General features: G+C 46.4%; 1 protein-coding gene across 2 annotated transcripts in view; it reads left to right on the forward strand.

The window, feature by feature from the left end:
* Positions 1–24,509, forward strand: part of SEMA7A (semaphorin 7A (JohnMiltonHagen blood group)) — a 42,398-nt gene extending 17,889 nt beyond the window's left edge. The window contains exons 2-15 of one of the 2 annotated variants that reach the window (XR_010909535.1): positions 6,562–6,695; positions 7,627–7,668; positions 9,815–9,910; positions 11,512–11,596; positions 11,966–12,076; positions 12,646–12,791; positions 13,582–13,760; positions 14,586–14,694; positions 16,158–16,341; positions 17,865–17,980; positions 18,147–18,313; positions 21,049–21,122; positions 21,764–24,003; positions 24,134–24,509. Coding sequence is in view for 1 of the 2 variants with exons in the window: in XM_067466198.1 (XP_067322299.1) it covers positions 6,562–6,695; positions 7,627–7,668; positions 9,815–9,910; positions 11,512–11,596; positions 11,966–12,076; positions 12,646–12,791; positions 13,582–13,760; positions 14,586–14,694; positions 16,158–16,341; positions 17,865–17,980; positions 18,147–18,313; positions 21,049–21,122; positions 21,764–22,137 (1,817 nt within the window). In the remaining variant the exon portion in view is untranslated. Of the gene's footprint in view, positions 1–6,561; positions 6,696–7,626; positions 7,669–9,814; positions 9,911–11,511; positions 11,597–11,965; positions 12,077–12,645; positions 12,792–13,581; positions 13,761–14,585; positions 14,695–16,157; positions 16,342–17,864; positions 17,981–18,146; positions 18,314–21,048; positions 21,123–21,763; positions 24,085–24,133 lie in introns of those variants that run through there. The other variant, XM_067466198.1, reaches the window with a different exon arrangement.
* The last annotated feature ends 739 nt before the right edge of the window (positions 24,510–25,248 follow it).

Genomic DNA, 25,248 nt, shown 5'->3' on the forward strand with positions numbered 1-25,248 from the left:
ATTGACACCTGAACGGCCAACTACTTCTGAATGATGCCACAGAGAAGTGCATGTAAAAAGGCATTTCTCAACCTGAGGGTCAGGTCCCCTGGAAGGGGGGGGGGTCGCGAGGGGGTTTCAGAGGAGTCGCCAAAGACCACCAGAGAACATATATTTCTGAAGGCCGTAGGAACCCCTTTGGCAGAGGAGGCCGAAGATCTCCATGCCTGCCCTTCTCTTCCTTTTTGGAAACAGGCAGAGAATCCTCCCAAAAAAGCCCTCCTCTGCTTTGATTGGCCGGCCTCTCAGCCAAGGGGAGGGCTGTTTCTGAGTCTCCAAGTGGGGGGGGGGGAGGAGAGAGCAGGCGTGATCATCGCATGGCAGCGTGGTGTGCGCATGTGCGGGCAAGAAAGCGCGAGTGAGGCTGGAGGGAGGCTCACGCCAGCGAGTCACTTCAAGGCATGGGAAGTTTGGCCCAATCCTCTTGTTGGTGGGGTTCAGAATGCTCTTTGATTGTAGGTAAACTGTAAATCCCAGCAGTGCCCCCTCCCACATGTCAAGATCTATTTTCCCCAAACTCCACCAGTTTGTTCTTCTCTTTCTTCATCTAAGGCCAAGTTTGGTCCACATCCATCATTGTTTGAATCCACAGTGTTCTCTGGATGTAGGTGAACTACAACTCCAAAACTCAAGAACAATTCCCAGCAAACCCTTCCAGTATTTTCTGTTGGTTGTGGGAGTTCTGTGTGCCACGTTTGGTTCAATTCCACCGTTTGAATGCTCTTTGATTGTAGATGAACTATAAATCCCAGCAACTACAACTCCCAAATGACAAAATCTACTCCCCGTCCAACCCCAGCAGTATTGAAATTTAGGCATATTGGGTATTGGTGCCGAATTTGGTGATTGAAAATACATCCTGCATATCAGATATTTACATTGCGATTCATAACAGGAGCAGAATTGCAGTAATGAAGTAATGTGATGGTTGGGGGTCACCACAACAGGAGGGGCTGTATTAAGGGGTTGCGGCATTAAGAAGGTTGAGAAACCGTGCCTTAGAAGATCGGACCTATGTGGCTTCTGTGTGGACAACTCCAATAAAGTTTGGAATAAACCCAGAGTCGAGAGACGCCATGGATTGACGCCTGAACAGCCAGTTACTTCTGAATGTTGTCACAGAGAAGTTCACCTAAGAGCTTGATCCAGTTCCTTTTAAGTTCGAAGCAGGAAAAGTTTCTGTAGAAGCAGAAAAGCAACGAGATCGGGAAGCCCTCTTTCTGGAATAAGCTGTGACTCTCTCCAAAGAGATTCCTTTTTTCAAAGATGCCACGTGCTCCCTGCCCTTTAGCCTTGGCGCTGATAGAGAAGCTAGGCAATGTGTCACTCACTAGCAGTGTGGCAATGATTAATTTTGCACAGCGGGTTGATCCCATTTGAACCCCTTGCCCTTCTCTTCTGGTTAACTCAATAACAAAAGCTGCCATTTAGGGACTGGAAGCAGACCTTTGTTTTTCCTGGAGGCAGATGTAGATGGGAGAAAGTAGAGTCGTCACTCTATATTTGAGGTCTTGACTTGAATGGATTTGAATATTCATGGATGTGATTGGAAATGTGCTCTCTAGGCATCGCTGCATCCCCCATCACAACCTTGTGGTCAGTGTCTAACTGATGTATACCATAACATTGCCTGGAGGACCTAAAAATATTGACAAATCAGTCTCATCAACAGTAACAGATTATGGAAGCCAGTCTTTTGTTGGGGCACAAGTTGTGTATCCCCAAATGATAGGAAGGAGGCATGTGTCACGCTGAGAGGAATGCCTCAGAGATACTACTACTCAAGACAATTTTCATCAAGTTTCCTGACATGGAATATACAAAAGAGCAACTTGTGACACTCCGTGTGGACTCAGAGATCTAATGTATCTGACCCGGTGGTTAAGTTGCATGACCAAATGTGCCAAAATAGTGCTGTTGGTGTCTTCTTGAAGTTTCTCCTTGGACATTATGCTCTGTTCTGATACAAACAGGCCAATAGGTTGGCTTGAACGTTGCACGAATGGCACCAGAACCAAGCGTTGTTGCTGTTTATTTGTTCAGTCACTTCCGACTCTTCATGACCTCAAGGACCAGCCCACATCAGAGTCTTCTGTTGGCCATGGCCACCCCCAGCTCCTTCAAGGTCCAGCCTGTCACTTCAAGGATAACATCCACCCATCTTGCCCCTGGTCGGCCCCTCTTCCTTTTTCCTTCCACCTTCCCCAGCTTCATTCTCTTCTCCAAGCTTTCCTGTCTGCTCATGATGTGGCCAAAGGAGTTCATCTTTGCCTCTCATATCCATCCCTCGAATGAGCTTTAGTCGGGCTTTCTTTCCTGGAGGATGGACTGGCTGGATCTTCTTGCGGTCCAAGGCACTCTCAGGGTTTTCCTTCAGCTCCACGGTTCAAAAGCACCTCTCCTCCTTCGCTCAGCCTTCCTTATGGTCCAGCTCTCACATCTGTAGGTTACTGTGGGAAATACCGTTGCTTAAACTATGCGGATCTTTGTTGCCAGTGTGATATCTCTTCACTCTTTTATCTTCTGATTTCCTGGCTGCCGTCTGCATCTGCAGTAACCTTTGTGCCTAGAAATGCAAACCCTGTCCCTCCCTCCAGGTTTCCTCCCTTCGTTTGCCTGGCTGCCATGATCTTGGTTTTCTTGATGTTTAACGGCAACCCAGCTTTTGCCCTTTCTTCTTCCACCTTGTTTATCAGGCTCCTCAGCTCCTCCTTGCTTTCGGCCATCAAAGTGGTATCATCTGCATATCTAAGGTTGTTAATGTTGCTTCCAACAAATTTAACTCCAACCTTGGATCCGTCAAGCCCTTCACATCGCATGATGTGTTCTGCATACAAGTTGACTAGTTCGGGTGAGAGTAGACAACCCTGCCGTACTCCTTTCCCAATCTTGAACCAGCCTGTTGTTCCGTGGTCTGTTCTCACTGTTGCTACTTGGTCGTTATACAGATTCCTCAGGAGACAGAGAAGGGGATTTGGTCTCCCCATACATTCCACCAAGAGCTTGCAACAGTTTATTATGATCCACACGGTAAAAGTCTTCGTCAATATAACAGAACCAGATGTTTTTCTGAAACTCCACACTAAGGCACCTTGGCTACTCCTTGCTTTCAGTCATCAAAGTGGTATCATCTACATATCTAAGATTGCATACCAGGTGTTATCTTTTGGGTTTTCACCAGCAAGGCTTGATAACAAGTAGCTTTCCACAAGTTCAAAGATGAAGTCATGAAAAACTATTTAATGGCTATGAATGCTACCGAATAACATTGGTTTCTTTTGTTCTCCTTGGACTTGGTTTCCTTCTCCTCTGTGCAAACTTCCTGCTGTTTGGCCCATTTTGTTGGCTTCTGCATCTCTCCTGCCAGACTGGGCCCCTCTTATCACCATTGACCCAGGTCTGCCCCATTGAGTTACAAAGCACAACATTGCGTCACGCACTGAAGTCTTCTGCAAAAGTTCCAACTTGGCGGACAATAGCGACAGACTGGGATTGAGCCAGGTTCCTGTGCAGACTTATTAAAGGAAACCGTATTAGATGGAACGGTCTGGTTTTTCTGTCCCTTCCTGCAATGGAGGGGCCTATGAATACTTCTTCCATCTCAGTGGTCAGTTGGGTCAGTTTATTCTCCATGAAGAGGAAGCTGGGCTAGACCAGCAAGTCAACTTTTGGGGAGGTGGTTAATAGGATGATGATGCTAGGACGTGGAACAATGGCTTCAAATTAAGGAAAAGAGATTCCACCTGAACATGAGGAAGAACTTCCTCACTGTGAAAGCTGTTCAGCAGTGGAACTCCCTGCCCTGGAGTGTGGTGGAGGCTCCTTCTTTGGAGGCTTTTAAGCAGAGGCCGGGTGGCCATCTGTCTGGGGTGCTTTGAATGCAATTTTCCTGTTTCTTGGCAGAATGGGGCTGGACTTGATGACCCACGAGGACTCTTCCAACTCTGGGATTCTGGGATTCAAAGCGTGCCAATGAGGGATTTGGAAATTGAAAGTTTTGCAGCCCATTAGATGTATGTGGAAGACCAGAAGAACGTTTTTATGTTCTCGAACCTGCTATTTGGGCCCAAATAGAGTACAGATGCGGTATCCACGGGGGATGCATTTCAATACTTTTTACATTAACAGAAACCTGTGGGTAATATCGAAATGAATGACTTCAACTTGGTGTCAACAAGAGGTCCCTTGGTTCAGCCTAACTGCCTGTTGAAGTTTGTCTTATAAAATACGTTCCGTTGGTATCGATGGGAGTGTTTTGAACAACCCCGTTGCTGGGTGTTGAGGGTGGAGATGCCGGTTGCCTTTAGCTCCAGGGCTGTTCGTTCCCAGCCTCCTCCGAAGGGATTTCGTCACCTCCAAGTGGTTGCCTTGGAATACTGGCAAGCCTCGGGCAGAAGCGCTGGGAGGCCTACGAAGTCTCTCGCGGGTGTGAGTTTGGCCTGGAGCATCACCAGAAGGGCCAGGGATTCCCTCCCCAGAAAGTGAAGGGGTGACTCATGCAGCCTGGCAGCCCAGAAGGTCTTGGTGGGGCCTCTTGGCGCAATTATCTAATGCTCTCCGGAGAGCTGTGGTAAAGGCAAGGCAGGCTCAGGTAGGAGCGTGCAATGTTGCGTTGGAGCTGCAGTTTCCATAGGAGCCGTTTTGGGCTCTCCTGGCTCCTATGGGATTGGGCAGCGCAGCACGAACTGAGATCTTTTGTTTTGGGAGGAGGCAGAGTTAACAAACAAAGCAGGCTGCCAACCGAATACAAAAATAAACACTCCGGTATTTTCAGTTCAGTTTGCTTTATCCAAGTCAGGAAATGATGTTGATGTTTTCATAGCATAGTCCTTCTCTTTGTTCATCTAAGGCCGCATTTCCCAACCTGGAGGTGGGACCCGGGGGAGGTCACAAGGGGAGTGTCAGAGGGGTCGCCAAAGACCATCAGAAAACACAGTATCTCACCTCACTACCTCTGAGGATGCCTGCCATAGATGCAGGCGAAACGTCAGGAGAGAATGCCTCTACACCATGGCCATATAGCCCGAAAAAACCTACAACAACACAGTATCTTCTGTTGGTCATAGGGATTCTGTGTGGGAAGTTTGGCCCAATTCTATCATTGGTGGGGTTCAGAATGCTCTTTAAGTGTAGGTGAACTATAAATCCCAGCAACCACAACTCCTAAATATCAAGTCTATTTTCCCTAAACTCCACCAGTATTCTCATTTCGGCATATTGAGTATTCATGCCAAGTTTGGTCCAGATCAATGTATTGTCGAAGGCTTTCATGGCTGGAATCACTCGGTTCTTGTGGGTTTTTTCGGGCTATAGAGCCATGTTCTAGAGGCATTTCTCCTGACGTTTCGCCTGCATCTATGGCAAGCATCCTCAGAGGTAGTGAACTCAATCACTCAATCACCTCACTACCTCTGAGGATGCTTGCCATAGATGCAGGCGAAACGTCAGGAGAAATGCCTCTAGAACATGGCTCTATAGCCCGAAAAAACCCACAAGAACCGAGTTGGTCCAGATCTATTGGAGTTTGGGTTCACAATGCTCTCTGGATGTAGGTGAACTACAACTCCCCAAAACTAGGTGAATTTCCCTCAAAGACCTCCAGTATTTATTTATTTTTTTGCTGGTCATGGGAGCTCTGTGTTCCAAGATTGGTTCAATTTCATTGTTGGCGGAGTTCAGAATGCTCTTTGATTGTAGGTTAACTAGAAATCCCAGCAACTGCAACTCCCAAATGACAAAATCTATCCCCCCCCCCCCCCCCCCAGTATTCAAACTTGGGTGTATTGGGCATTTGCGCCAAATTTGATCCCGTGAATGAAAATACATCCGGCATATCAGATATTTACATTATTTATTTATTTATTTATTTAGAACATTTTTACCCCGCCCTTCTCAACCCCTGAGGGGACTCAGGGCGGCTTACAATTGGCAATAATTCAATGCCGCAAAATTAAATACAGAATAACAAATATCACAATTAAACATGAACATTAATAAATAAAGATTAAAACCGTATACTTACACTCTGATCAGCTATTGCCCGCCTGGTGGCTGTTTAGCTAGCCATCTACTAATGATTACTCCGCTTAACTTATCCAAATCCTCTTCCATGCCGTAGTCAAACATTATCAATGGTCCTTTAACCTGATTGCCGGAAGGCCTGGTCCCACAGACACGTTTTAACCTTTTTTCTAAAAGTGAGGAGAGATGACGACGACCTAATTTCCTCGGGGAGCAAATTCCACAGGTGGGGGGCCACCACTGAGAAGGCCCTGTCCCTCATCCCTGCCAAGCGTGTTTGAGACAAAGGTGGGGACGAGAGCAGGGCCTCCCCAGACGATCTTAAGCTCCGAGGTGGGGCGTAGAAGGAGATACGTTCGGACAGGTACCTTTCATTACCTTTCATAACAGTAGCAAAATTACAGGTACCCTAGACCAGTGCTTCTCAGGCTTTCTGGTGTGAAGGGCAGCAGGCTTTGGTGCTGCAAAGTATTCTGAATTTGTTTTGTTTTATTTTTGTAGGGAGCAAACAATTCCAATTTGAAACACCCGAGAACCACGTGATGCTTTACCACGAAGAAGGGGCGCCGTCTGTATTTGTGGGAGCAGAAAACAAACTGTTCGTCTACAACTTTGAGACCAACACCAGTCGCACGGTAAGGAGGTCTGGGCCGCCCAGCTCCCGGTTTCCGTCCTGAAGTTTCAAAAAGGCCCTTCGGGTATTTGGAGACCTGCCTCCTTTGGGAGAACGGCACGGTTTCACGTCAGTGAATATTCTCGTGTTTTAAAAAAGGGAGGATGAAGAAACCTCAAAGGGGAATAAGAGCTCCCGCCGGGGTTGGTCGGGGATAATGGCAAAATGCCAATGGCAAATGTCTCTTGATGGGTGCCAAGGGAGATGGCTCTGTTTACCAAGTTTTACGTTCTTACGCTTCTTGTACTGCAACTCTAAGATCCCTCCACAGCCATATTGACAGGCATCAGATGGAAACGGAATTGAAATGATTTATTATTTTATTTATTTATTTATTTAGTACACTTGTATACCGCTAATATCTCAGCCTAAATCGGCGACTCATTGCGGTTTACAACACTTAAAAACAACAATATTCAGATTAAAAGCATAAAACACATATACAATACACAGTATTGGGCCACCAATACAAACCAATGCATCTCTTAATTAAAATCATAATCCAATTTCGTTGTCTGTGATTGCCAGTCCTTGATCATGAACTTCATCGCACCGGATTAGCCGAATGCTTGTTCAAACATCCATGTCTTCAGTTTTTTTCGAAATACCATCAGCGAGGAGGCTGATCTTATCTCTATAGGGAGGGCATTCCAAAGCCGCGGGGCCACCACAGAAAAGGCCCTGTCTCTCGTTCCCGCCAGCCGCACCTGTGAAGCAGGTGGGATGGAGAGCAGGGCCTCTCCCGAAGATCTTAGGGTCCTGGTGGGCTGATAGGCCGAGATACGTTCGGATAGATATGTTGGGCCAGAACCGTTTAGAACCGTTTAGGGCTTTAAAGGCCAATGCCAGCACTTTGAATTTGATGACGCTTTCCCTTCTTGGCTTTCTTTCAGGAGCCCTTTGATGTCACGGCAAGTCCGCCAGACTGCAGACAGGTATGTTGGAAAGAATAGCTCTAGTTGCCTTCCAAAAAGCCACAGAACCATCTCAATCGCTCTTAGTTCTGTGCCTTATGAACAACATTGGCACCCCAACCGTCGTCTTAATACAACGCAGGAAGAGCTCTTGAACTCAATCACGTCCTTTCTTCTGTGCTTCCCGGTGTTCCTCCAAACTCTTCCTTTTCTCTGTGGCAGAGATCCTACATGGAGCATAGCTGTAGCATTCAAGCCCTAGAGTAGGTTGCTGGTGTTATTTGCCAGTGCGTAGAGAAGGAGGACCATTTGGACCTTGAACAACCAGTTTGACTCAACTGGGAGGAACTGGGTAATGAGGGTGTGCTCATGGATGGCACCCGCTTCCCATTAGAGTCTAGAGCAACCAGATCTTTTTGGCTTGAATTGTCTCCACTGTCTCTTCCCACCAGAAAGCTTCAGAGGTCCTTCTTGGGTTTGACCATCCACAATGCAAGATTAATGCCTTGTGGTACCGCTCCAACTTCCGTAGCTCAATGCTATGGAGTCCCGGGAGCTGCACTTTTACAACGTCTTTAACCTTCTCGGCGAAAGAGCGCTGGTGTCTCACCAATCTACAAGTCCCAGGATTCCATAGCATAGCATCATGGCAATCAAAGTGGTATCTAGCCGTATTAATTCTGCAGTATAGATGCACCCAGTGAAGAAATTTTGAGGACAGAAGGAGACAAGAATCTATCTTTCTTCACCCCATCCAAGAGTAGAATAAACACGTTGTTGTTGTTGTTGCTGTTAGCTCACATTTCTTCCTAAAAAGAGACTGAAAACACTTACAGTAAAACCAATGTAATACACGTGAAGCTGCGCTGACGGACATGCATATCACTAACACAGGAGTTCCTTCCAAAAGTTTTGGACTTTAACTCCCACATATCTCTGATGGAGGACCTCCTGGTGTCACAGTGGGTTAAACCACTGCACTCCTGAACTTACTTGATGACCAAAAGGTTGGTGGTTCTAATCCGGGGAGCAGGGTGAGCTCCTGCTGTCAGCCCCAGCTTTTGCCAACCTAGCAGTCAAAAACATGCAAATGTGAGTAGATCATAGAATCATAGAATCAAAGAGTTGGAAGAGACCTCATGGGCCATCCAGTCCAACCCCCTTCTGCCAAGAAGCAGGAATATTGCATTCAAATCACCCCTGACAAATGGCCATCCAGCCTCTGCTTAAAAGCTTCCAAAGAAGGAGCCTCCACCACACTCCCTCCGGGGCAGAGAGTTCCACTGCTGAACAGCTCTCACAGTCAGGAAGTTCTTCCTCATGTTCAGATGGAATCTCCTCTCTTGTAGTTTGAAGCCATTGTTCCGCGTCCTAGTCTCCAGGGAAGCAGAAAACAAGCTTGCTCCCTCCTCCTCCCTGTGGCTTCCTCTCACATATTTATACATGGCTATCATATCTCCTCTCAGCCTTCTCTTCTTCAGGCTAAACATGCCCAGTTCCCTAAGCCGCTCCTCATAGGGCTTGTTCTCCAGACCCTTGATCATTTTAGTCGCTCTCCTCTGGACACATTCCAGCTTGTCAATAGATCAATAGGTAACACTTCTGCTGGAAGATACCGGTGCTCCATGCAGTCATGCTGACCTTGGAGGTGTCTACGGACAACGTCGGCTCTTTGGCTTAGAAATGGAGGTGAGCACCACCCCCCAGAGTTGGACACGACTGGACTTCATGTCAGGGGAAAACCTTTACCTTTGCTATTGAAACCAGATTGGCTAATGTTCAGGGATTTTGGAAGCTAAAGTTCAAAACACTTGGTTGACCAAAGTTTGAAAACAGCTGCATTCAGAGGAAACCAGTGTGTTGAGTTTGGGGACAAGTCTGGGTTGTTTGTCTGATGGGTCTTCAAAAGCTCCAATCACCAATGGTTTTCATAGCTGCCTTGTGAAGACTTTAGAAACACATAGATTCCCTTTGAAGCCAATGTCCCTTTGAGTCTAGGAGCCTGAATAGGGCTCCACAGCCACCTACGAATCCACAAAAAAACCCATCATGGAAGACCAACTTACTTGTCCAACGAGAATTCACCTAAGTAAGTAAGGAGCTACAGTAGTTGGTGTTTGTTGTTGTCTTCTTCATCTCAACCAGCTTCTTCTTCTTTTCTCCCCAGGAGGACAGCAAGAACTATCTCACACTCTTGGAGAAGTATGAAGACAAGTTGTTGATTTGTGGAACCAATGCTTGTAACCCTACCTGCTGGAATTGGGTACGGAGTGGAGTTTTGCATGCATGATACCCCGTGTCTATCTGTTTGCTCTTGTGTCCCCATACATTCCAGCCAAATGTGATTTTTGTAGCCTTTGTTCTGCTGAAACTTGGCAGAACATGATTCCTCTTGAGAACAAGGCCTCCGGGTAGCATGCATCTTGATTTAGAAAACAGGTATCATCTTTAAAGGACACTGAGTTTTTGCTTTGCATGTAATAATAGTAGTAGTAGTAGTAGTAGTAGTAGTAGTAATAATAATAAATAATAGATCAAACTGCAAAGACTCTGGTACTAGCCAGTCAAGGTGGTCCCAGTGGTGATCGGCACACTGGATGCAGTGCCTAAAGACCTTGGCCTGCACTTAAACACAATCAGCGCTGACAAGATTACCACCTGCCAGCTGCAAAAGGCCACCTTCCTGGGATCTGCACGCATTATACGCTGATACATCACACAGTCCTAGACACTTGGGAAGTGTCCGACGTGTGATCCAATACAACAGTCAGCAGAGTGATCTTGTTTGATGTGGACTCATCTTGTTGTGTATCTAACAACAACAACAATAACAACAAGCACGGCAGATAAAGAACCAGTACAAGAAAACTGCACTCCAAACCAGAGCTGACAGCTGGCACAACAAAGCATTGCATGGGCAGTTCCTTGACAAAACTGAAGGAAAAGTTGAGAGGGAGAAGACCTGGTTCTGGCTCACGAAGTGAACCCTGAAGAAGGAGACGGGAGAAGGCCTGGTTCTTGCAGCCCAGGAGCAAGCCATCAGGACAAAGGCCATTAAGACCAGGATTGAAATGTCAGCGGATGACCCCAAATGCAGACTGTGCAAGGAAGACGATGAAACCATGGACCATATCCTCAGCTCTTGCAAGAAAATCGCACAAACGGACTACAAACAGAGGCACAACCCTGTGACCCAAATGATTCACTGGAACTTATGCCACAAGGACCACCTGCCAGGAGTCAAGAACTGGTAAAAGGATCATCAGCCTGCAAAGGGAGTGGAGCATGAACACGCAAAAATACTGTGGGGCTTTTGAATCCAGACTGACAAAGTTTTGGAACACAATACACCAGGCATCACAATTGTGGAAAAGGAAAAAGTTTGGATGATTGATGTCGCCATTCCAGGTGACAGTCGCATTGAGGAAAAACAGGAGGAAAAGCTCAGCCATGATCTGGGCCTCAAAATGGAACGACAAAGGCTCTGAAGGCATCAACCAGTCTTTGGCCTTTGCTTTTCCCTTTATGTCGCTCGGAATTGAGTATTGTCCATTTTGATTCTCATCACCGCGTTTTTATTGAATTGTATCTAATTTGGGCTGGGTTTAATTTTTTTGTAAGTGTTGTTTACATTTTGATATTGTGTTGTTCTAATGTTGACATGCTTTTCTTGCATGTGCTTTGTAGCACCAACGCGCACTGTTTTGCAAGCCCTTTCCCTTGTTCCAAGCATGCGCAGGCCGGGCCACGGCCGCCTTTCCTGGTTCCACACAACACCAGGAGAGAAGGTCACGGCAGCTGCCCCGAGTCCCTTCGGGAGATGGTGGCGGGATATTATTACTTATTATCACTCTTCTCCTTCAGGTGAATGACACGAAGCAAGCTCGGAAGGGTGCGCAAGGCCTGGCCCCATTTGGCCTGGACCCGAACGCTCTCGTCCTTATTGATGGTAAGTTTGAATGAGCACTCGTAATTCGGGCAAGCGAAATCATAGAATCATAGAATCCTAGAATCAAAGAGTTGGAAGAGACCTCCTGGGCCATCATCCAGTCCAACCCCATTCTGCCAAGAAGCAGGAATATTGCATTCAAATCACCCCTGACAAATGGCCATCCAGTCTCTGCTTAAAAGCTTCCAAAGAAGGAGCCTCCACCACACTCCGGGGCAGAGAGTTCCACTGCTGAACGGCTCTCACAGTCAGGAAGTTCTTCCTAATGTTCACTGGTGGAAAATGGAAAGCTGATGCAAACAGAACTGGATTAAAACTAGATGTGAAGTTTCCCTCCCTTAAAAGCTTTCTCTTCTACTTGTTTCCCAGGCAAAGACATCTACTCCACGATAAAGAAGCACCGGTATAATGGGCGGATTCCTCGTTTCCGGCGGATCAAGGGATCCACGGAGCTTTACACCAGTGACACGGTCATGAACAGTGAGTAATGAGGGCTTTCGTTGTATGAATGTGAACATCAGCAGGGGAGGGGATTGGGAAACCTATATGTCCCAGTGTGCATTTGGATGAGGATTAGTCCCTCCTGCTCATGAATGCCCAGCCCTCGTTGACTGATAAGGTTGTGTTCAGCACTTGACCCTTGGCCTGGCCCTATAGTCCGCTTTTCGCACGAGCCTATGCCCCACCCTCTCTAGACCGATCATGCCCACCATGTCACTGCTTGTTGAGGTTGGTTTGAGATGCTTTTACGATGTTTTTGTATTTTGCCGTTTTCAATTGTTTTGTGAGATTGCTTATGTTATATTATATGTTATTATGTTTTTAACTGTGCTTTAGGGTTCCCTTAGCCTAATCCTATCTCTAGGTTAGCTCCTCATTGAGGTCTGGAAACTTAGTGACACAAGAGACTTGTATAGTCCAGGGAGGAAAGCCAACACTTCATAACCATGTTTTTCAGCTCTGCAGAAAGATATGGTTGGAGGGAACGGAAGAGACCAGGTGCATTTTGAGTCAGATCAGCATGGTATTTCTTGTGTTCCCATTTTCAGACCCGCAGTTCGTGAAGGCCGCCATGATAAAGCAAGACACGCCAGACAATGAAAAAATCTATTACTTCTTCCGAGAGGACAACCCAGACTGGCCAAGGAACTCGGCTGCCCCCAAAATCATCTCTCGAGTGGCTCAGTTATGCAAGGTGAGGAGCTCCCACATCTGACTAATACTTTTTGGGAAGCAAGTAATTCTGGAAAAGGGAATCAGACTGGGGCAGCCGGCTTGCAGCTGTTTCCTTTCGCATTGCAGCTGTGTTCTGCATTGCAAGTTTTGGTTCCTACATCTGTTGTTGTTGTTGCTAGAAGCGCATGGGCCGAGGAGGGTCATTGACCTAAGCGTCCAACCACAGGAAGTCTCTGGTGACTTCCTACCTTGCTCCTAGTCCCGGCCCTTGGCAGAGAAAATGGCTAGGACAGCCATGGTCAGTAGACCCATTCGCACCTCTTGCTCTTGGGCACTGAGCTTTGGCCTTGTTGGATTGACGGGCATTTGGCTTGAGATCTGTTGCTTGGAGAGGCTTCAACAGCTTTCAACCTTCAACAGTTTTGTAGAAGAGGAAATGTCAGTTTGAGTTGTTTATCATGCAGTAAGCCACACCGACTGAAATTTCCATTAAAGGTTTGGTACAGGCAACCTTACCTGGATCAGCTAACTGCCAGCCAATAGAGCAGGCATGAGCAAACGTTGGCCCTCCGGGTGTTTTGGACAGTTGTGGGAGTTGAAGTCCAACGCACTCGGATGGCCGAAGTTTGCCGATGCCTGATTTAGACCATTGAGGTTGGTCCTCTAGTTGCTTTGAACTTCATCTTGCAGAAGCCTCAACCAGCTTGGCCAATATCCAGGTGTTCTGGGAGCTGAAGGCCAAAACATCTGAAGGACCACAGTTTAGGAAGCCCTGCTCTCGACTGACTTCTTTTCTTCTTTCTCCGCAGGGAGACAAAGGAGGCAGTGGCTCCCTGTCTTCTTCCAAGTGGACAACCTTCCTGAAGGCCACCTTGTTTTGCGTGGATGAGGCCACCGACCGGCATTTCAACCACTTGCAGGATATTGTAATAGTTGAGTCTCCCGTTTGGTCTGAGACGGCAGTGTATGGGCTCTTCTCAAATGAATGGTGAGCACCTTGTGACTTCCAAAATGCCCATAGACATGGAGACATTGCCTGGGAGGGACTTCCTTTATGTCAGTGGAATTGTCTCCAAGACTTGAAGTGCACCAGGTTCAAAAGAGTGGCCCACCTCAACTTCCAATGTTGCATCCTACGGAAACCTGGGATTGGCCCTTTTTGGGGATTCTTGGAGACTACAAACCCCAGCATTGCAAAGAATGGGCTTATGGCAGTTAAAGGGGAACAGCGGTGCTGCAGTCTGGATGGGCTTGAAGCAATGGTTTGAAGAAAACAACCACTTTGCTAAAGCTAAACAGTTTCCAAGATGGTTGGTGCTTGCAAATGCTGTGTACACTTTCTCAAGTTTAATAATAATAATAATATATTATATTATCATTATCATTACCATTATAATACACCATGGAGGGGGAACCCTTGGCACTACAACACCCATGTTACTTGGTGGTTTCTTGGCAGTGATGTTCAAAACATCTAATGGGCCAACGATTACTCGGACGCTATAACAAAAGGGAGAAATGTAAATATATGTCTGCGCTTTGGCCCTTTGGCTCATCATTAGAAAAGTGCTTGGAAAAGTTACTTTTGTTGGGTCCATCAATCCGAATACCTCAGCCCATGTAGAGAAAAAATAAGCACATATTTCTGGTGGAGCTTGAATCCAAGTGAGTGGAGTTTCAATAGGGCAAGATAACATATCTTTGGTTGGGTGCCACTCCATCTCTCTTTCTGTCCCTATATGAAATTATGGTGTCTAGCCTTGGGTTAACATACTTCAACAGGGTGATAACTGTTCATGGTTCTTGTCCACAGGGACTATTCAGCGGTCTGTGTCTTCTCCGTTGGTGGAATTAGTGAGGTCTTCCGAAAATCACACCTCAAAGGCTACAATGGGAAACTCCCTGCTATCAGGCCTGGGCAGGTAAGGAATCTTAGCCAATATTACTGAGGTCTCCTTGGCATCATCTTTCCTCCATGGCTAGGGGTGTACCCATACGGAAGGAGTCATGGGTTGAATGGAAAGGTGTAAGATGCGGCTGTATGGACAGGACATTCGTAGGTCATTGGGAGTAGAAGACTGTATTGCTTCTGCCCCACTTTGCCCATACCTGAAACAGATAGGATCATAGAGTTGGAAGAGACCTCCTGGTCCATCCAATCCAACCCCATTCTGCCAAGAAGCAGGAATATTGCATTCAAAGCACCCCTGACAGATGGCCATCCAGCCTCTGTTTAAAACTTCCAAAGAAGGAGCCTCCACCACACTCCCTCCGGGGCAGAGAGTTCCACTGCTGAACGGCTCTCACAGTCCGGAAGTTCTTCCTCATGTTCAGATGGAATCTCCTTTCTTGTAGTTTGAAGCCATTGTTCCATTGCGTCCTGGCTCCAGGGAAGCAGAAAGGAAGCTTGCTCCTTCTTCCCTGTGGCTTCCTCTAAAACTTAGGAAAATGATGTTGTTGTTGTGTGTATTACACAACGACTACCAGGAGCATGAAGACAAAACTTGATGGTAGTCCCTCTACGTTCATGAGGGTTAGGAGCATTGGACTGCTGTGGAAGTAAGAGGAAAAGTGGCTTTCAAGTACTATTTTTTAACGTGAGAGAATAAACACCTGCCTAGAAATGTTTGTGGACTCTATAGTCAACTTCTAGCAGACGTTGTATTGGAGGCCCTAGAGATTCCCAGAGAAGTGTTCCTTTAAGAATATTTAGATCCTCTAATGCAACTCCAATGATACTCAGGGGTCATCTAGTCCACCCCTTTACTGTTATAGGAATAATATGGAAATATACAGTTGGAAGGGATGCTAAGAGGTCATCTAGTCCACCCCTTTACTGTTATAGGAATAATATGGAAATATACATTTGGAAGGGATACTTATTTATTTATTTCCGATATTTCTATCCCGTTCCTTCTCAAGCCTCGAAGGGGGACTCAGCATGGCTTACGTTTGGCAGCAATTCGATGCTACAACATATAACAGAGCAATACAGTATAATAACAATTAAAACAATAAGTAAAATATTCATTATAACAGTAAAAACCAGTATCAATAGCCGGATACTCAGAGGTCATCTAGTCCACCCCTTTACTGTTATAGGAATAATATGGCGCTCAAAGCCAGAGTTCTCCCTTTGATCACCGACTCTGTTGAGGCAGCAGAGCATTTGACCACTGTATGGATCTGAAGTAGGAACATTGGATCCTCCAGATGTTTTGGATTACAACTCTGGTCGATCCTATTCAGCATTGCCATTGGAAGGGTTGTGAGAGTTGATGTCGCAAACCTCTGGAGAGCCAACGACACCCCCACCCCACCCCACATAGAGGCCCTTGCTTATCCAAATAATTTGCCATGAACCGTGTGCTTTTCTGTGCCATAGTGCCCGGGAAGAGATGAGATGACTCCCCAAGAAACCTTCAGAGTGGCAGACAGCCATCCCGAAGTGTTGGACAAAGTGAAAACGCAAGCTGTGTTTTATGGCAAGCATCACTACCAGCAAATGGGGGTCCATCAAGTCCAGGCGGCCGATGAAGCCTCCTACAAAGTCCTCTACTTGACCACAGGTAATGGCTATCATCATCATTAACATCCATATTATCATTCATGTTTCTTCTTTTCTTTTTTCATGTCAGGAGTGACTTGAGAAACTGCAAGTTGCCTCTGGTGTGAGAGAATTGACCGCCTGCAAGGACTTTGCCCAGGGGACACCCAGATGTTTGATGTATTCCTGTGGGAGGCTTCTCTCATGTCCCCATATGGAGAGCTGGAGCTGACACACGGGAGCTCACCCCGCTCCCCGGATTTGAACCACCGACCTTTTGGTCAGCCAGCATAAGGGTTTAACCCATTGCACAACGGGGGGGGGGGGGTTCACATCATCCATATTATCATCATCTGTATTATCAACAACATTATCAACGACATTACATGCCTTTCCCAGTCTTGAACCCGTCTGTGGTTCCGTGGTCTGTTCTTCCTGTGACTACTTGGTCATTATGCAGATTCCTCAGGAGACAGGCGAGCGGGCTGGGTCTCCCCATACAGACCACCAAGAAATTGCCACAATTTATGATGATCCACACAGTCAAAGGCTTTAGAATAGTCAATCAAACAGAAGTAGATGTTTTTCTGGAACTCCCGGCCTTCCTCCATTCTCCAGCATCCGGATACTGGCCATTGGGTCTCCGCTTCCTCTGCCTTTTCTGAACCCAGCTTGCCCACCTGGCCACTCTCTTCTCTCCATGTCTGGCTGGAGTCTTCTTCCTGGCAGGATCTTGAGCATTCCCTTCCTGGCATGATGAGAAATAAGGGCCACGGTACGGAAGTTGGAGCAGTCTTTAGCATTTCCCTCTATTTTGGTATTGGGGTATGTGGACTTTTTCCAGTTTGATGGCCATCCTTGTGTCCTCCATATTGGCTGGTCTGTGGCATGCATCACCCCCTTGACAGCATCCTCTTTCAAAATTTGAGCAGTTCAGCTGGGATCCCGTCGTCTCCTGCTGCCTTGTTGTTAGCAATGCCTCTTGAGGCCCATTCAGCCTCACTCCTCGGGATGTCTGCTTATCAAACATATTTCCTCCTCCTCCTTCTGTGTTACTACTACTTTGATACACGTTAAGGTACTCACACCGACCCATGAATAAGTCACCCTAAGTTCATTTGGGTGGGTTTTTTCACTAAAACGTCTAGACTTGTACATGAATATACACGGTAACTGCACATTAGAAGAACACGCGCTGTATTGTTACAGCACGTAACATAGATCCTTTAAACAGATATGGTTTGTGCCAAAGAGTAAGCATCAGCTGACATTTCCATAAAAAGCTTCAAAGGGCCAGGAGAGAGGAAAACAGGAAGAGCGGGAGAGGAACGCGTGGGCGGAGGGAGGAGAAGCCAAGCGTGGTGGAGCAACTCGTGCTAATGGGTTCTACTCCTTTGAAATGGAAAAACCTTGAGGCCACGCCAGACTCCCACCTGCCGGTCTATTTTCAGCCTGGTTGTCTTGTTGTCCAGCCACTTATCACACCTTCCTTCCAGATTCCCTTTGTTCCCTTCCTTGATTCATTCTTTTCCCTCTTTTATGCAGACAGAGGAACCATCCATAAGGTGGTCCTCTTACCAACGGGTGCCATGAATGTTCTGGAGATCCAGCTGTTCCCGTCGTCTGCTCCCATCCGATCTATGACTGTGGACAACAGGAGGGTAAGGAAGGGGAGTCAGCGTGGTTTGGGGGCTGGACGCCGAACCCCTGCTTGGCTATGGAAACCCACTGGAGATTCTGAGTTTTGCCTTAGGGTGGCCAGAAGGTGGGAACAGCTTGCAGGCGCAAAGCAAAGGCCTCAGAGAAGGGCGTCCTTTCCTTTCCCAGAATGAGCTGTTTGTGGTTTCCACAAGCGCGGTGGTGCAACTCCCCCTGGCCATGTGCAAAGCGTATAAGGACAGCTGCGAGAGCTGCGTCTTGGCGAGAGACCCCCACTGCGGATGGGCTGGGGACACGTGTGCTTCCATCTATGACCGAGGCCAACACGGGAATAGGTGAGCCTTTCTAATACAAGCCATTCCTTGCGCCCCTTCACCCCCATTACTGCTTCCTTCTTTGTTACCCCAATTGCTTGCCATGCGCGCAATGCACGTGGAAGAATGAGATGGTGAAGATGGAGCCATAGAGCAGATGGCGCCACTTTGAATCGTAGAATCCTAGAATCCAAGAGTTGGAAGAGACCTCCTGGGCCATCCAGTCCAACCCCATTCTGCCAAGAAGCAGGAGTATTGCATTCAAATCACCCCTGACAGATGGCCATCCAGCCTCTGCTTAAAAGCTTCCAAAGAAGGAGCCTCCACCACACTCCCTCCGGGGCAGAGAGTTCCACTGCTGAACGGCTCTCCTTACAGTCAGGAAGTTCTTCCTCATGTTCAGGTGGAATCTCCTCTCTTGTAGTTTGAAGCCATGGCTCCATTGCGTCCTAGTCTCTAGGGAAGCAGAAAACAAGCTTGCTCCCTCCTCCTCCTCCCTGTGGCTAGGGGAGATCTAGCTTTGAAATGCTCTCTTTAGATGAAAACTCCCTGCAAGCAGAAAGCTATTACTTCAAGAAGAAGAGGTTTGTTTTTTTTGCTAGGCTCATTTTCTACATTTACAGATTATTGTTATTATTACTACTATTATTATTTGATACATAACAAGATTAGTACCCAGCAAACAAGATCACTATGTTGGCTCTTGTATTGGATCACACGGCGGACACTTCTCAGGAGCCTAGGACAGTGTGATGTATTGCTGAATAGTGTGTGCAGATCCAAGGAGGGTAGCCTTTTGCAGCTGACAGATAGTAATTTTGTCAGCGCCAATTGTTTTTAAGTGCAGGCCAAGGTTCTTAGGCACTCCACCCTGTACGCCAATCACCACTGGGACTACGTTTATGACTTGTGCCAGTTGTTGTTGTTGTTGTTGCTGTTGTTATTATTATTATTATTATTATTATCATTATTATTATTATTATTATTATTATTATTATTATTATTATTATTATTTTACAGAGCACACTATACATAAATCTAACTCTAAATGCCCCCCAAACGTAGCCTGAAATGCTACGTTCTGCTTTTCCCATGGCAGAGTGCTGCTGTTCCATTCCTATAGTATAATGCCCTTCCATGTGTGTGAATCCACCTTTCCTTTTAGGATCAATTCAATACATCGTTTTTACAGCATGGCCAGCCCTCCATATCCACAGGTTCTGCACTCATTGATTCAGCGGTCCATGGCTTGAATATGGTTTTTTATTTTGCCATTTTTACACAGGACACTGTTTTATTATACTAGTACATATGACATGAACACCTGTGAATTTTGGCATCTACAGGGGTCCTGGAATCAAACTCGGTGGATACTGAGGGCTTGCGGTATACATTTTGGAGCAGAAATTGGAGTGGCATGCATCTCTTGCATAACATCCCTAGCCAGAAGTCATGCGTATCATGAAGAAATCATAGGAATTTGTCACAATGCCATTGTTGTACCAAAGTATAGAGCAATAGCTCCCAACCTGTGGTCTCTGGACCACCAGTGATCCGCAAGAACGAAAATATGGCCAACATTACTACACTGTTGCCTCAAAACCACACGGCAACCAGAGTGGCTGGTCTCACGAAACTCTCTTAAAGTGCCGAGGAAACAGGGCTGTCGGGAGGGAGAGGCTGAGTACCCACGAAGGAATTACTACTACCACATCAGCTCGAGAGGATTAAATAAGGTTTTCTGTGGGTGAGCAGGTGGCGACTAATGTATGGCATATGTTCTGTATCAGAAACGAGAGCTGATGTGGTCTCTCTAATGCAGTTTTATGAATCAGGACCCCAGATAACCAAAACACATCTAAAGTTGACCAAAAACGGATTTGTAACCCTTTTGGTACTAATGTTGGAGAGTGGTCCCTGGTCAAGTGATCCCTGGTCAAAAAAAGGTTGAGAATCACTGCCATCAACCCATTTTCTTACTAGTCAGTGTCCCAGTCGAGGTCACCAATCCTAAACCATAGAATCATAGAATCAAAGAGTTGGAAGAGACCTCCTGGGACATCCAGTCCAACCCCATTCTGCCAAGAAGCAGGAATATTGCATTCAAATCACCCCTGACAGATGGCCATCCAGCCTCTGCTTAAAAGCTTCCAAGGAAGGAGCCTCCACCACACTCCGGGGCAGAGAGTTCCACTGCTGAACGGCTCTCACAGTCAGGAAGTTCTTCCTCATGTTCGGATGGAATCTCCTCTCTTGTAGTTTGAAGCCATTGTTCCATTGCGTCCTAGTCTCCAGGGAAGCAGAAAGGAAGCTTGCTCCCTCCTCCTCCCTGTGGCTTCCTCTCACATATTTATACATGGCTATCATATCTCCTCTCAGCCTTCTCTTCTTCAGGCTAAACATGCCCAGCTCCTTAAGCCGCTCCTCATAGGGCTTGTTCTCCAGACCCTTGATCATTTTAGTCGCCCTCCTCTGGACACATTCCAGCTTGTCAATATCTCTCTTGAATTGTGGTGCCCAGCATTGGACACAATATTCCAGGTGTGTTCTAACCAGTTGGGTCCCAGCTTTCATTTCACAGACACATTTATTATCTGTTTTAGGCCGCCAACATCTTTTTGGGTTGGCTCTTCTGTCTGTTTTAGATGCGACAATCAAATGCACACAGGCGCTCCGTGAATACAACTCAGCTTGTCTTGTTTAAGTCTTGCACATGTGTGTGTGTCTATCTGATGGTTTGTATCCTCTCCTCTTAGGACGCTGTTGCAGGCTCTAACTCATGAAGTCTCTCCGGATATTTGCGCATCTTCAAACCACAGCAACACAAAAGGTAGCCTTCCAAAATAAACCCTCCCTGTCCATTCCAAAAGTGTGTGTGTGTGTGTGTGTGTATGTATGTACGTACGTATGTATGTATCTGTGTATATATGTGTGTGTGTGTGTGTTGGTTTGAGTGTTGAATTAGGAGTCTGGGAGTTCAGGCAAGGTGACACCTTGTTCAAATTCTGTGCAAACTCTTATATATATGATAGTTATATATATTGAGAGGCGGCACTAAGGTAGGTAGGTAGAACTTCTGCATTCAGTGATCTTCAGATTTGGTTTGTTGATGTCTGAGTACTTATGCTTAGAAGCAACACCGAATTAGATTTTTTGATGGATTGACTTCTGAAACTTCTTAGGTCCAACCTAAAGGTATCAATCTGAAATGTTGATCTTCCAGATATATTGGAAGTCCAGATCTATTGTGAAGTCCCAGCCAGGAAGGCAAATGTTGAGGAATCCCGAGAGTTTAGGGTCAAAGCTTGACACCATTGGAGTATCGCAGCTGTATATTTTGAGTTAACCTTGCTCTTCTGCATGGTTCAAACCATGCTACTTCCCTCACGGTTGATGGATGTTCCCATTCAGAACGTCCACCAAGGGCATCAATTTTCTCTGACCATTGACTCTTCTCTTCTTCCCACCCAGAAGATGACACCATTCGCCATGAGAACATACCTGTGCCACTCCATGCCCGCTATTATCTGAATTGCTCTGTTGAGTCCCACCATGCCAATTACACGTGGATCCACAACGGTCAGAGCATTGCACATTGCAGTGCAGGCCACCATCATTGTATCCACTTCATTGACAACATGACAGATGACCTCTATGGGACCTATTCCTGCATTTCCCAAGAGGATTGGTTCAACGAAACGCTTGTGACTGAGGATTTGGTCAGTTCATCTCCCACGACAAGCAAGAGTAAGAGCTTGCCACCAGGAAATTTGGCCATCAAGTCATCTTTATCCTTCTGGCTGGGCTTGCTGAACATGGTTGCCATTGCTACGATCATCCAATAATGGACCTTCTGGTTTCTTACCATCGGTGATCACACAGTGCCTGACGTATCTCGCTTTCTCTTCATTTTTGTGCTGCAGAAGCTATTTTCCACCTGAGTAGCAAGCTGGGGGCTGCCTGTAGGAAGACAGGTATCCATAGCTGATTTTCTAGGAAGAGAAAGTGTGTTGTAACCCAGTAGAAGCATCTTAGAAGCCTCCAGGTCAGGATGCATCATGGGGTGCATCATCAGAATCAAATACTGGTGAAGGTAGAAAAGAATCTTAGGTCGATTTTACAGATACTGCACTTCAATTCACATCATACGTGTGGTTGGAGTCAGGTGTGAATTGGAGTCCAAGAGTATCTGGACGGTCACAGTGTATCCACCATCTGAAACATCTAGAGACTCCAGTAGGATGGAGAGAATGACTGAGGTGGTGTGGAAGGATCTGGGGAAGGTCCATTTTGGTTGGTCATTGGCAAGGGTCACATTCTGGATGGTTGGGGTTTGGAACCCAAAGGGCTGAATGACTTCATGATCATGGAATGGTTCAGAAGAAGCAGAAGGTTAAGGCCAAGGCCATGGGGCAAATACCATCCATGGTCAAATCCTGGAAGAGCTCAAAATTAATTTGTTAGGCTTAAACTTGGTGGCCAGAGCAGAGGAGATGAAGGTAATCATGCATGGTCTCCGCCAAGCATGGAGAACATGTGTTTCCATCTCAATTACTTCACCACAATTCCCATAATCCTTAGGCAGTGAAATCAAGGAGGGCAAATAATGGAAACTGCAATCCAGCAAACATCTCGCCCCTATTTTACTAGAATCTTCTACCATCTACTGGCACCTTACATTTGTAAAGCCATTGAGTATATACCAGTGGTTCCCAGTCTTTGGGCTTCGAGGTGTTTTGGACCAACTCCCAGAAATCCCAGCCATCTTGCCATCTGAAGTCCAAAGCACCTGGAGGCCCAAAGGTTGGGAATCACTGGTATATACCCAGGATCTTTGAACATAAGTAAGCCATATTTAATTCCCAGGATATATCTTAATGTGTTGATACATTCTGCCAGGTTAAGCTGTTGGAAAGCATTACACCACCCACTGCAAAGTGATCAGTGGGGAGCGTGGGGGGGAGTTCCTTCTTTGACCTACAGTTTCCCAAATCTCCCAGTGACCATATTGTGCCTGGGGATTCTGGGAGTTGTATTATCAAAAAAGGCCCTTCCCCTTACTAGCTATGATCCAGAATCCATCCTCTGCTTACTGATGCCCTATATTGTCCATATTGCAAATATCTACTGTGGTGGGTTGGGGGGTTTCCAGCCCTCCTCCTTGTGTGTTGGAACAGGCTCAAAGGAAGCGTTCCACACCGACAGATAGGTCACAGATGTTTGGAAACCCTTTGTCTTTTTTTCCGATGGGGAGAAGGATATTTATTTATTTATTGTATATTGTATTATATACATTCTGGACCAATGCTCTGGGGCGAAGATGGAAAGCTCAGGGTAATGTTACTGATGGTGGAAATGGGCCAAAACAAACATTCATGAAAAGGGCAGATGGCCCCAAACGCACTTGCCAACCAACTCAACCCCCTCGGCTGCAAACGACTGCCTGCGTTGCATGTTGAACGTGATTCCAAACCTTTGCAAAGTGATGTCAGTACAAGCGAGACATAAAAGGGAAGATCAAAACCTCCCCTTTATATTTTGGCTTTCCAGCAAATGTATTACTTTTGGTATCTTTTGGGAAAGGGACCAATTCGGAGTTGTTTCCATGCAGTAGCTGGCATGCATGGCAACCTTTGGTTGTCCATATCCTGTTATGTTACATCTCAATCCAAGAAGGTATAAACCAGGAATGGGCAAACTCTGTCCCTCCGGTTGTTTTGGATATCAACTCCCACCATTCCCAGCAGCCTCGGGCCCTTCCCTTTCCCCCCTCAGCCACTTAAGCAGAGCCTGACACTGGTTACGGGCCCAGCACTGAGGGGGGAAAGGAAAGGGCCCGAGGCTGTTGGGAATGGTGGGAGTCGGAGTCCAAAACACCTGGAGGGCCAAAGTTTGCTCATGCCTGGTGTAAACTGTGAAATGTGTGTGCTCTCCTTTTGGGTGGCCAGTGAGAAGATACTCTTCCCAACCTTTTCCGTATGCCAAGGAGACGCTCGTGTTGCACTACAATGCTTAACCTGTCGTTTTGGACATTCCTTTGAGTTCCTTGTCCTTTGTTGTTTTATTCCCTCCAAGCACTTTAACTGTATGTATATATTAATACTGCCGTGTGGGGAAATGCAGGGCCACTTGTTTGTATTTGCCTCGTGGTGTTGTTGCAAGAGAAATATTTCTAGAAATGCTTTTTATACCAGAAATAAAACTTTTGTCAAACTTAGTTGCAGCACAGATTGATTTTTTCCCCATGTTTGTACATGGCTATCGGGTGGAAAATTCACCAAGAGGACTGGAAATGTATTGGTGTTTGACATTACAACAACAACAACAACAACACTTTATTTACAGGATGCTCTATCTCCACAGGAAACTCAGGGCAAACATCCAATGCCTTGGTGATAGACATACACACAAATCAATAACAGTGCAAAATAACATCATTATGAAACTCATAAATTACTAAACTAACACAAACACTCATAAAACAACAATATCAGAGTACATACTATGAATAACATGATTTTAAATTATTTATAACCGTCTGCAGGTCAAGATGAAATGGCCAACGTCCAAGACAGTTGTCCTTACAGTGTCCTGTTCCTCTTCCTTTCCATAGGCTAAACTGCACAAGTGTGTTTCCAGCAGTTTGTTAAAGGAGAGGAAGGAGGGGGTTGTTTTCATTTCTTGGGAGGGGGTTCCGGGGTGGGGGTGGGGGGGGCGATCATGGAGAAGGCCCCTCTCTCATTCCCACCAGCCATGCTTGAGATGGGGGTGGGGCTGAGAGGAGGGCCTCCTCCATCGAGCACAGTGTAGGGAGATGCAGTGTGTCAAATAGCCTGGACCCAAACTGTTTGGAACAGTAGTTCTGAACCTATGGGTCCCCAGATGTTTTGTCCTTCAACTCCCAGAAACCCTAACAGGTGGTAAACTCATTGGGATTTCTGGGAGTTGTAGGCCAA

Source organism: Anolis sagrei, chromosome 3, assembly GCF_037176765.1.
Source record: "Anolis sagrei isolate rAnoSag1 chromosome 3, rAnoSag1.mat, whole genome shotgun sequence".
Classification (NCBI taxonomy): Eukaryota; Metazoa; Chordata; class Lepidosauria; order Squamata; family Dactyloidae; genus Anolis; species Anolis sagrei.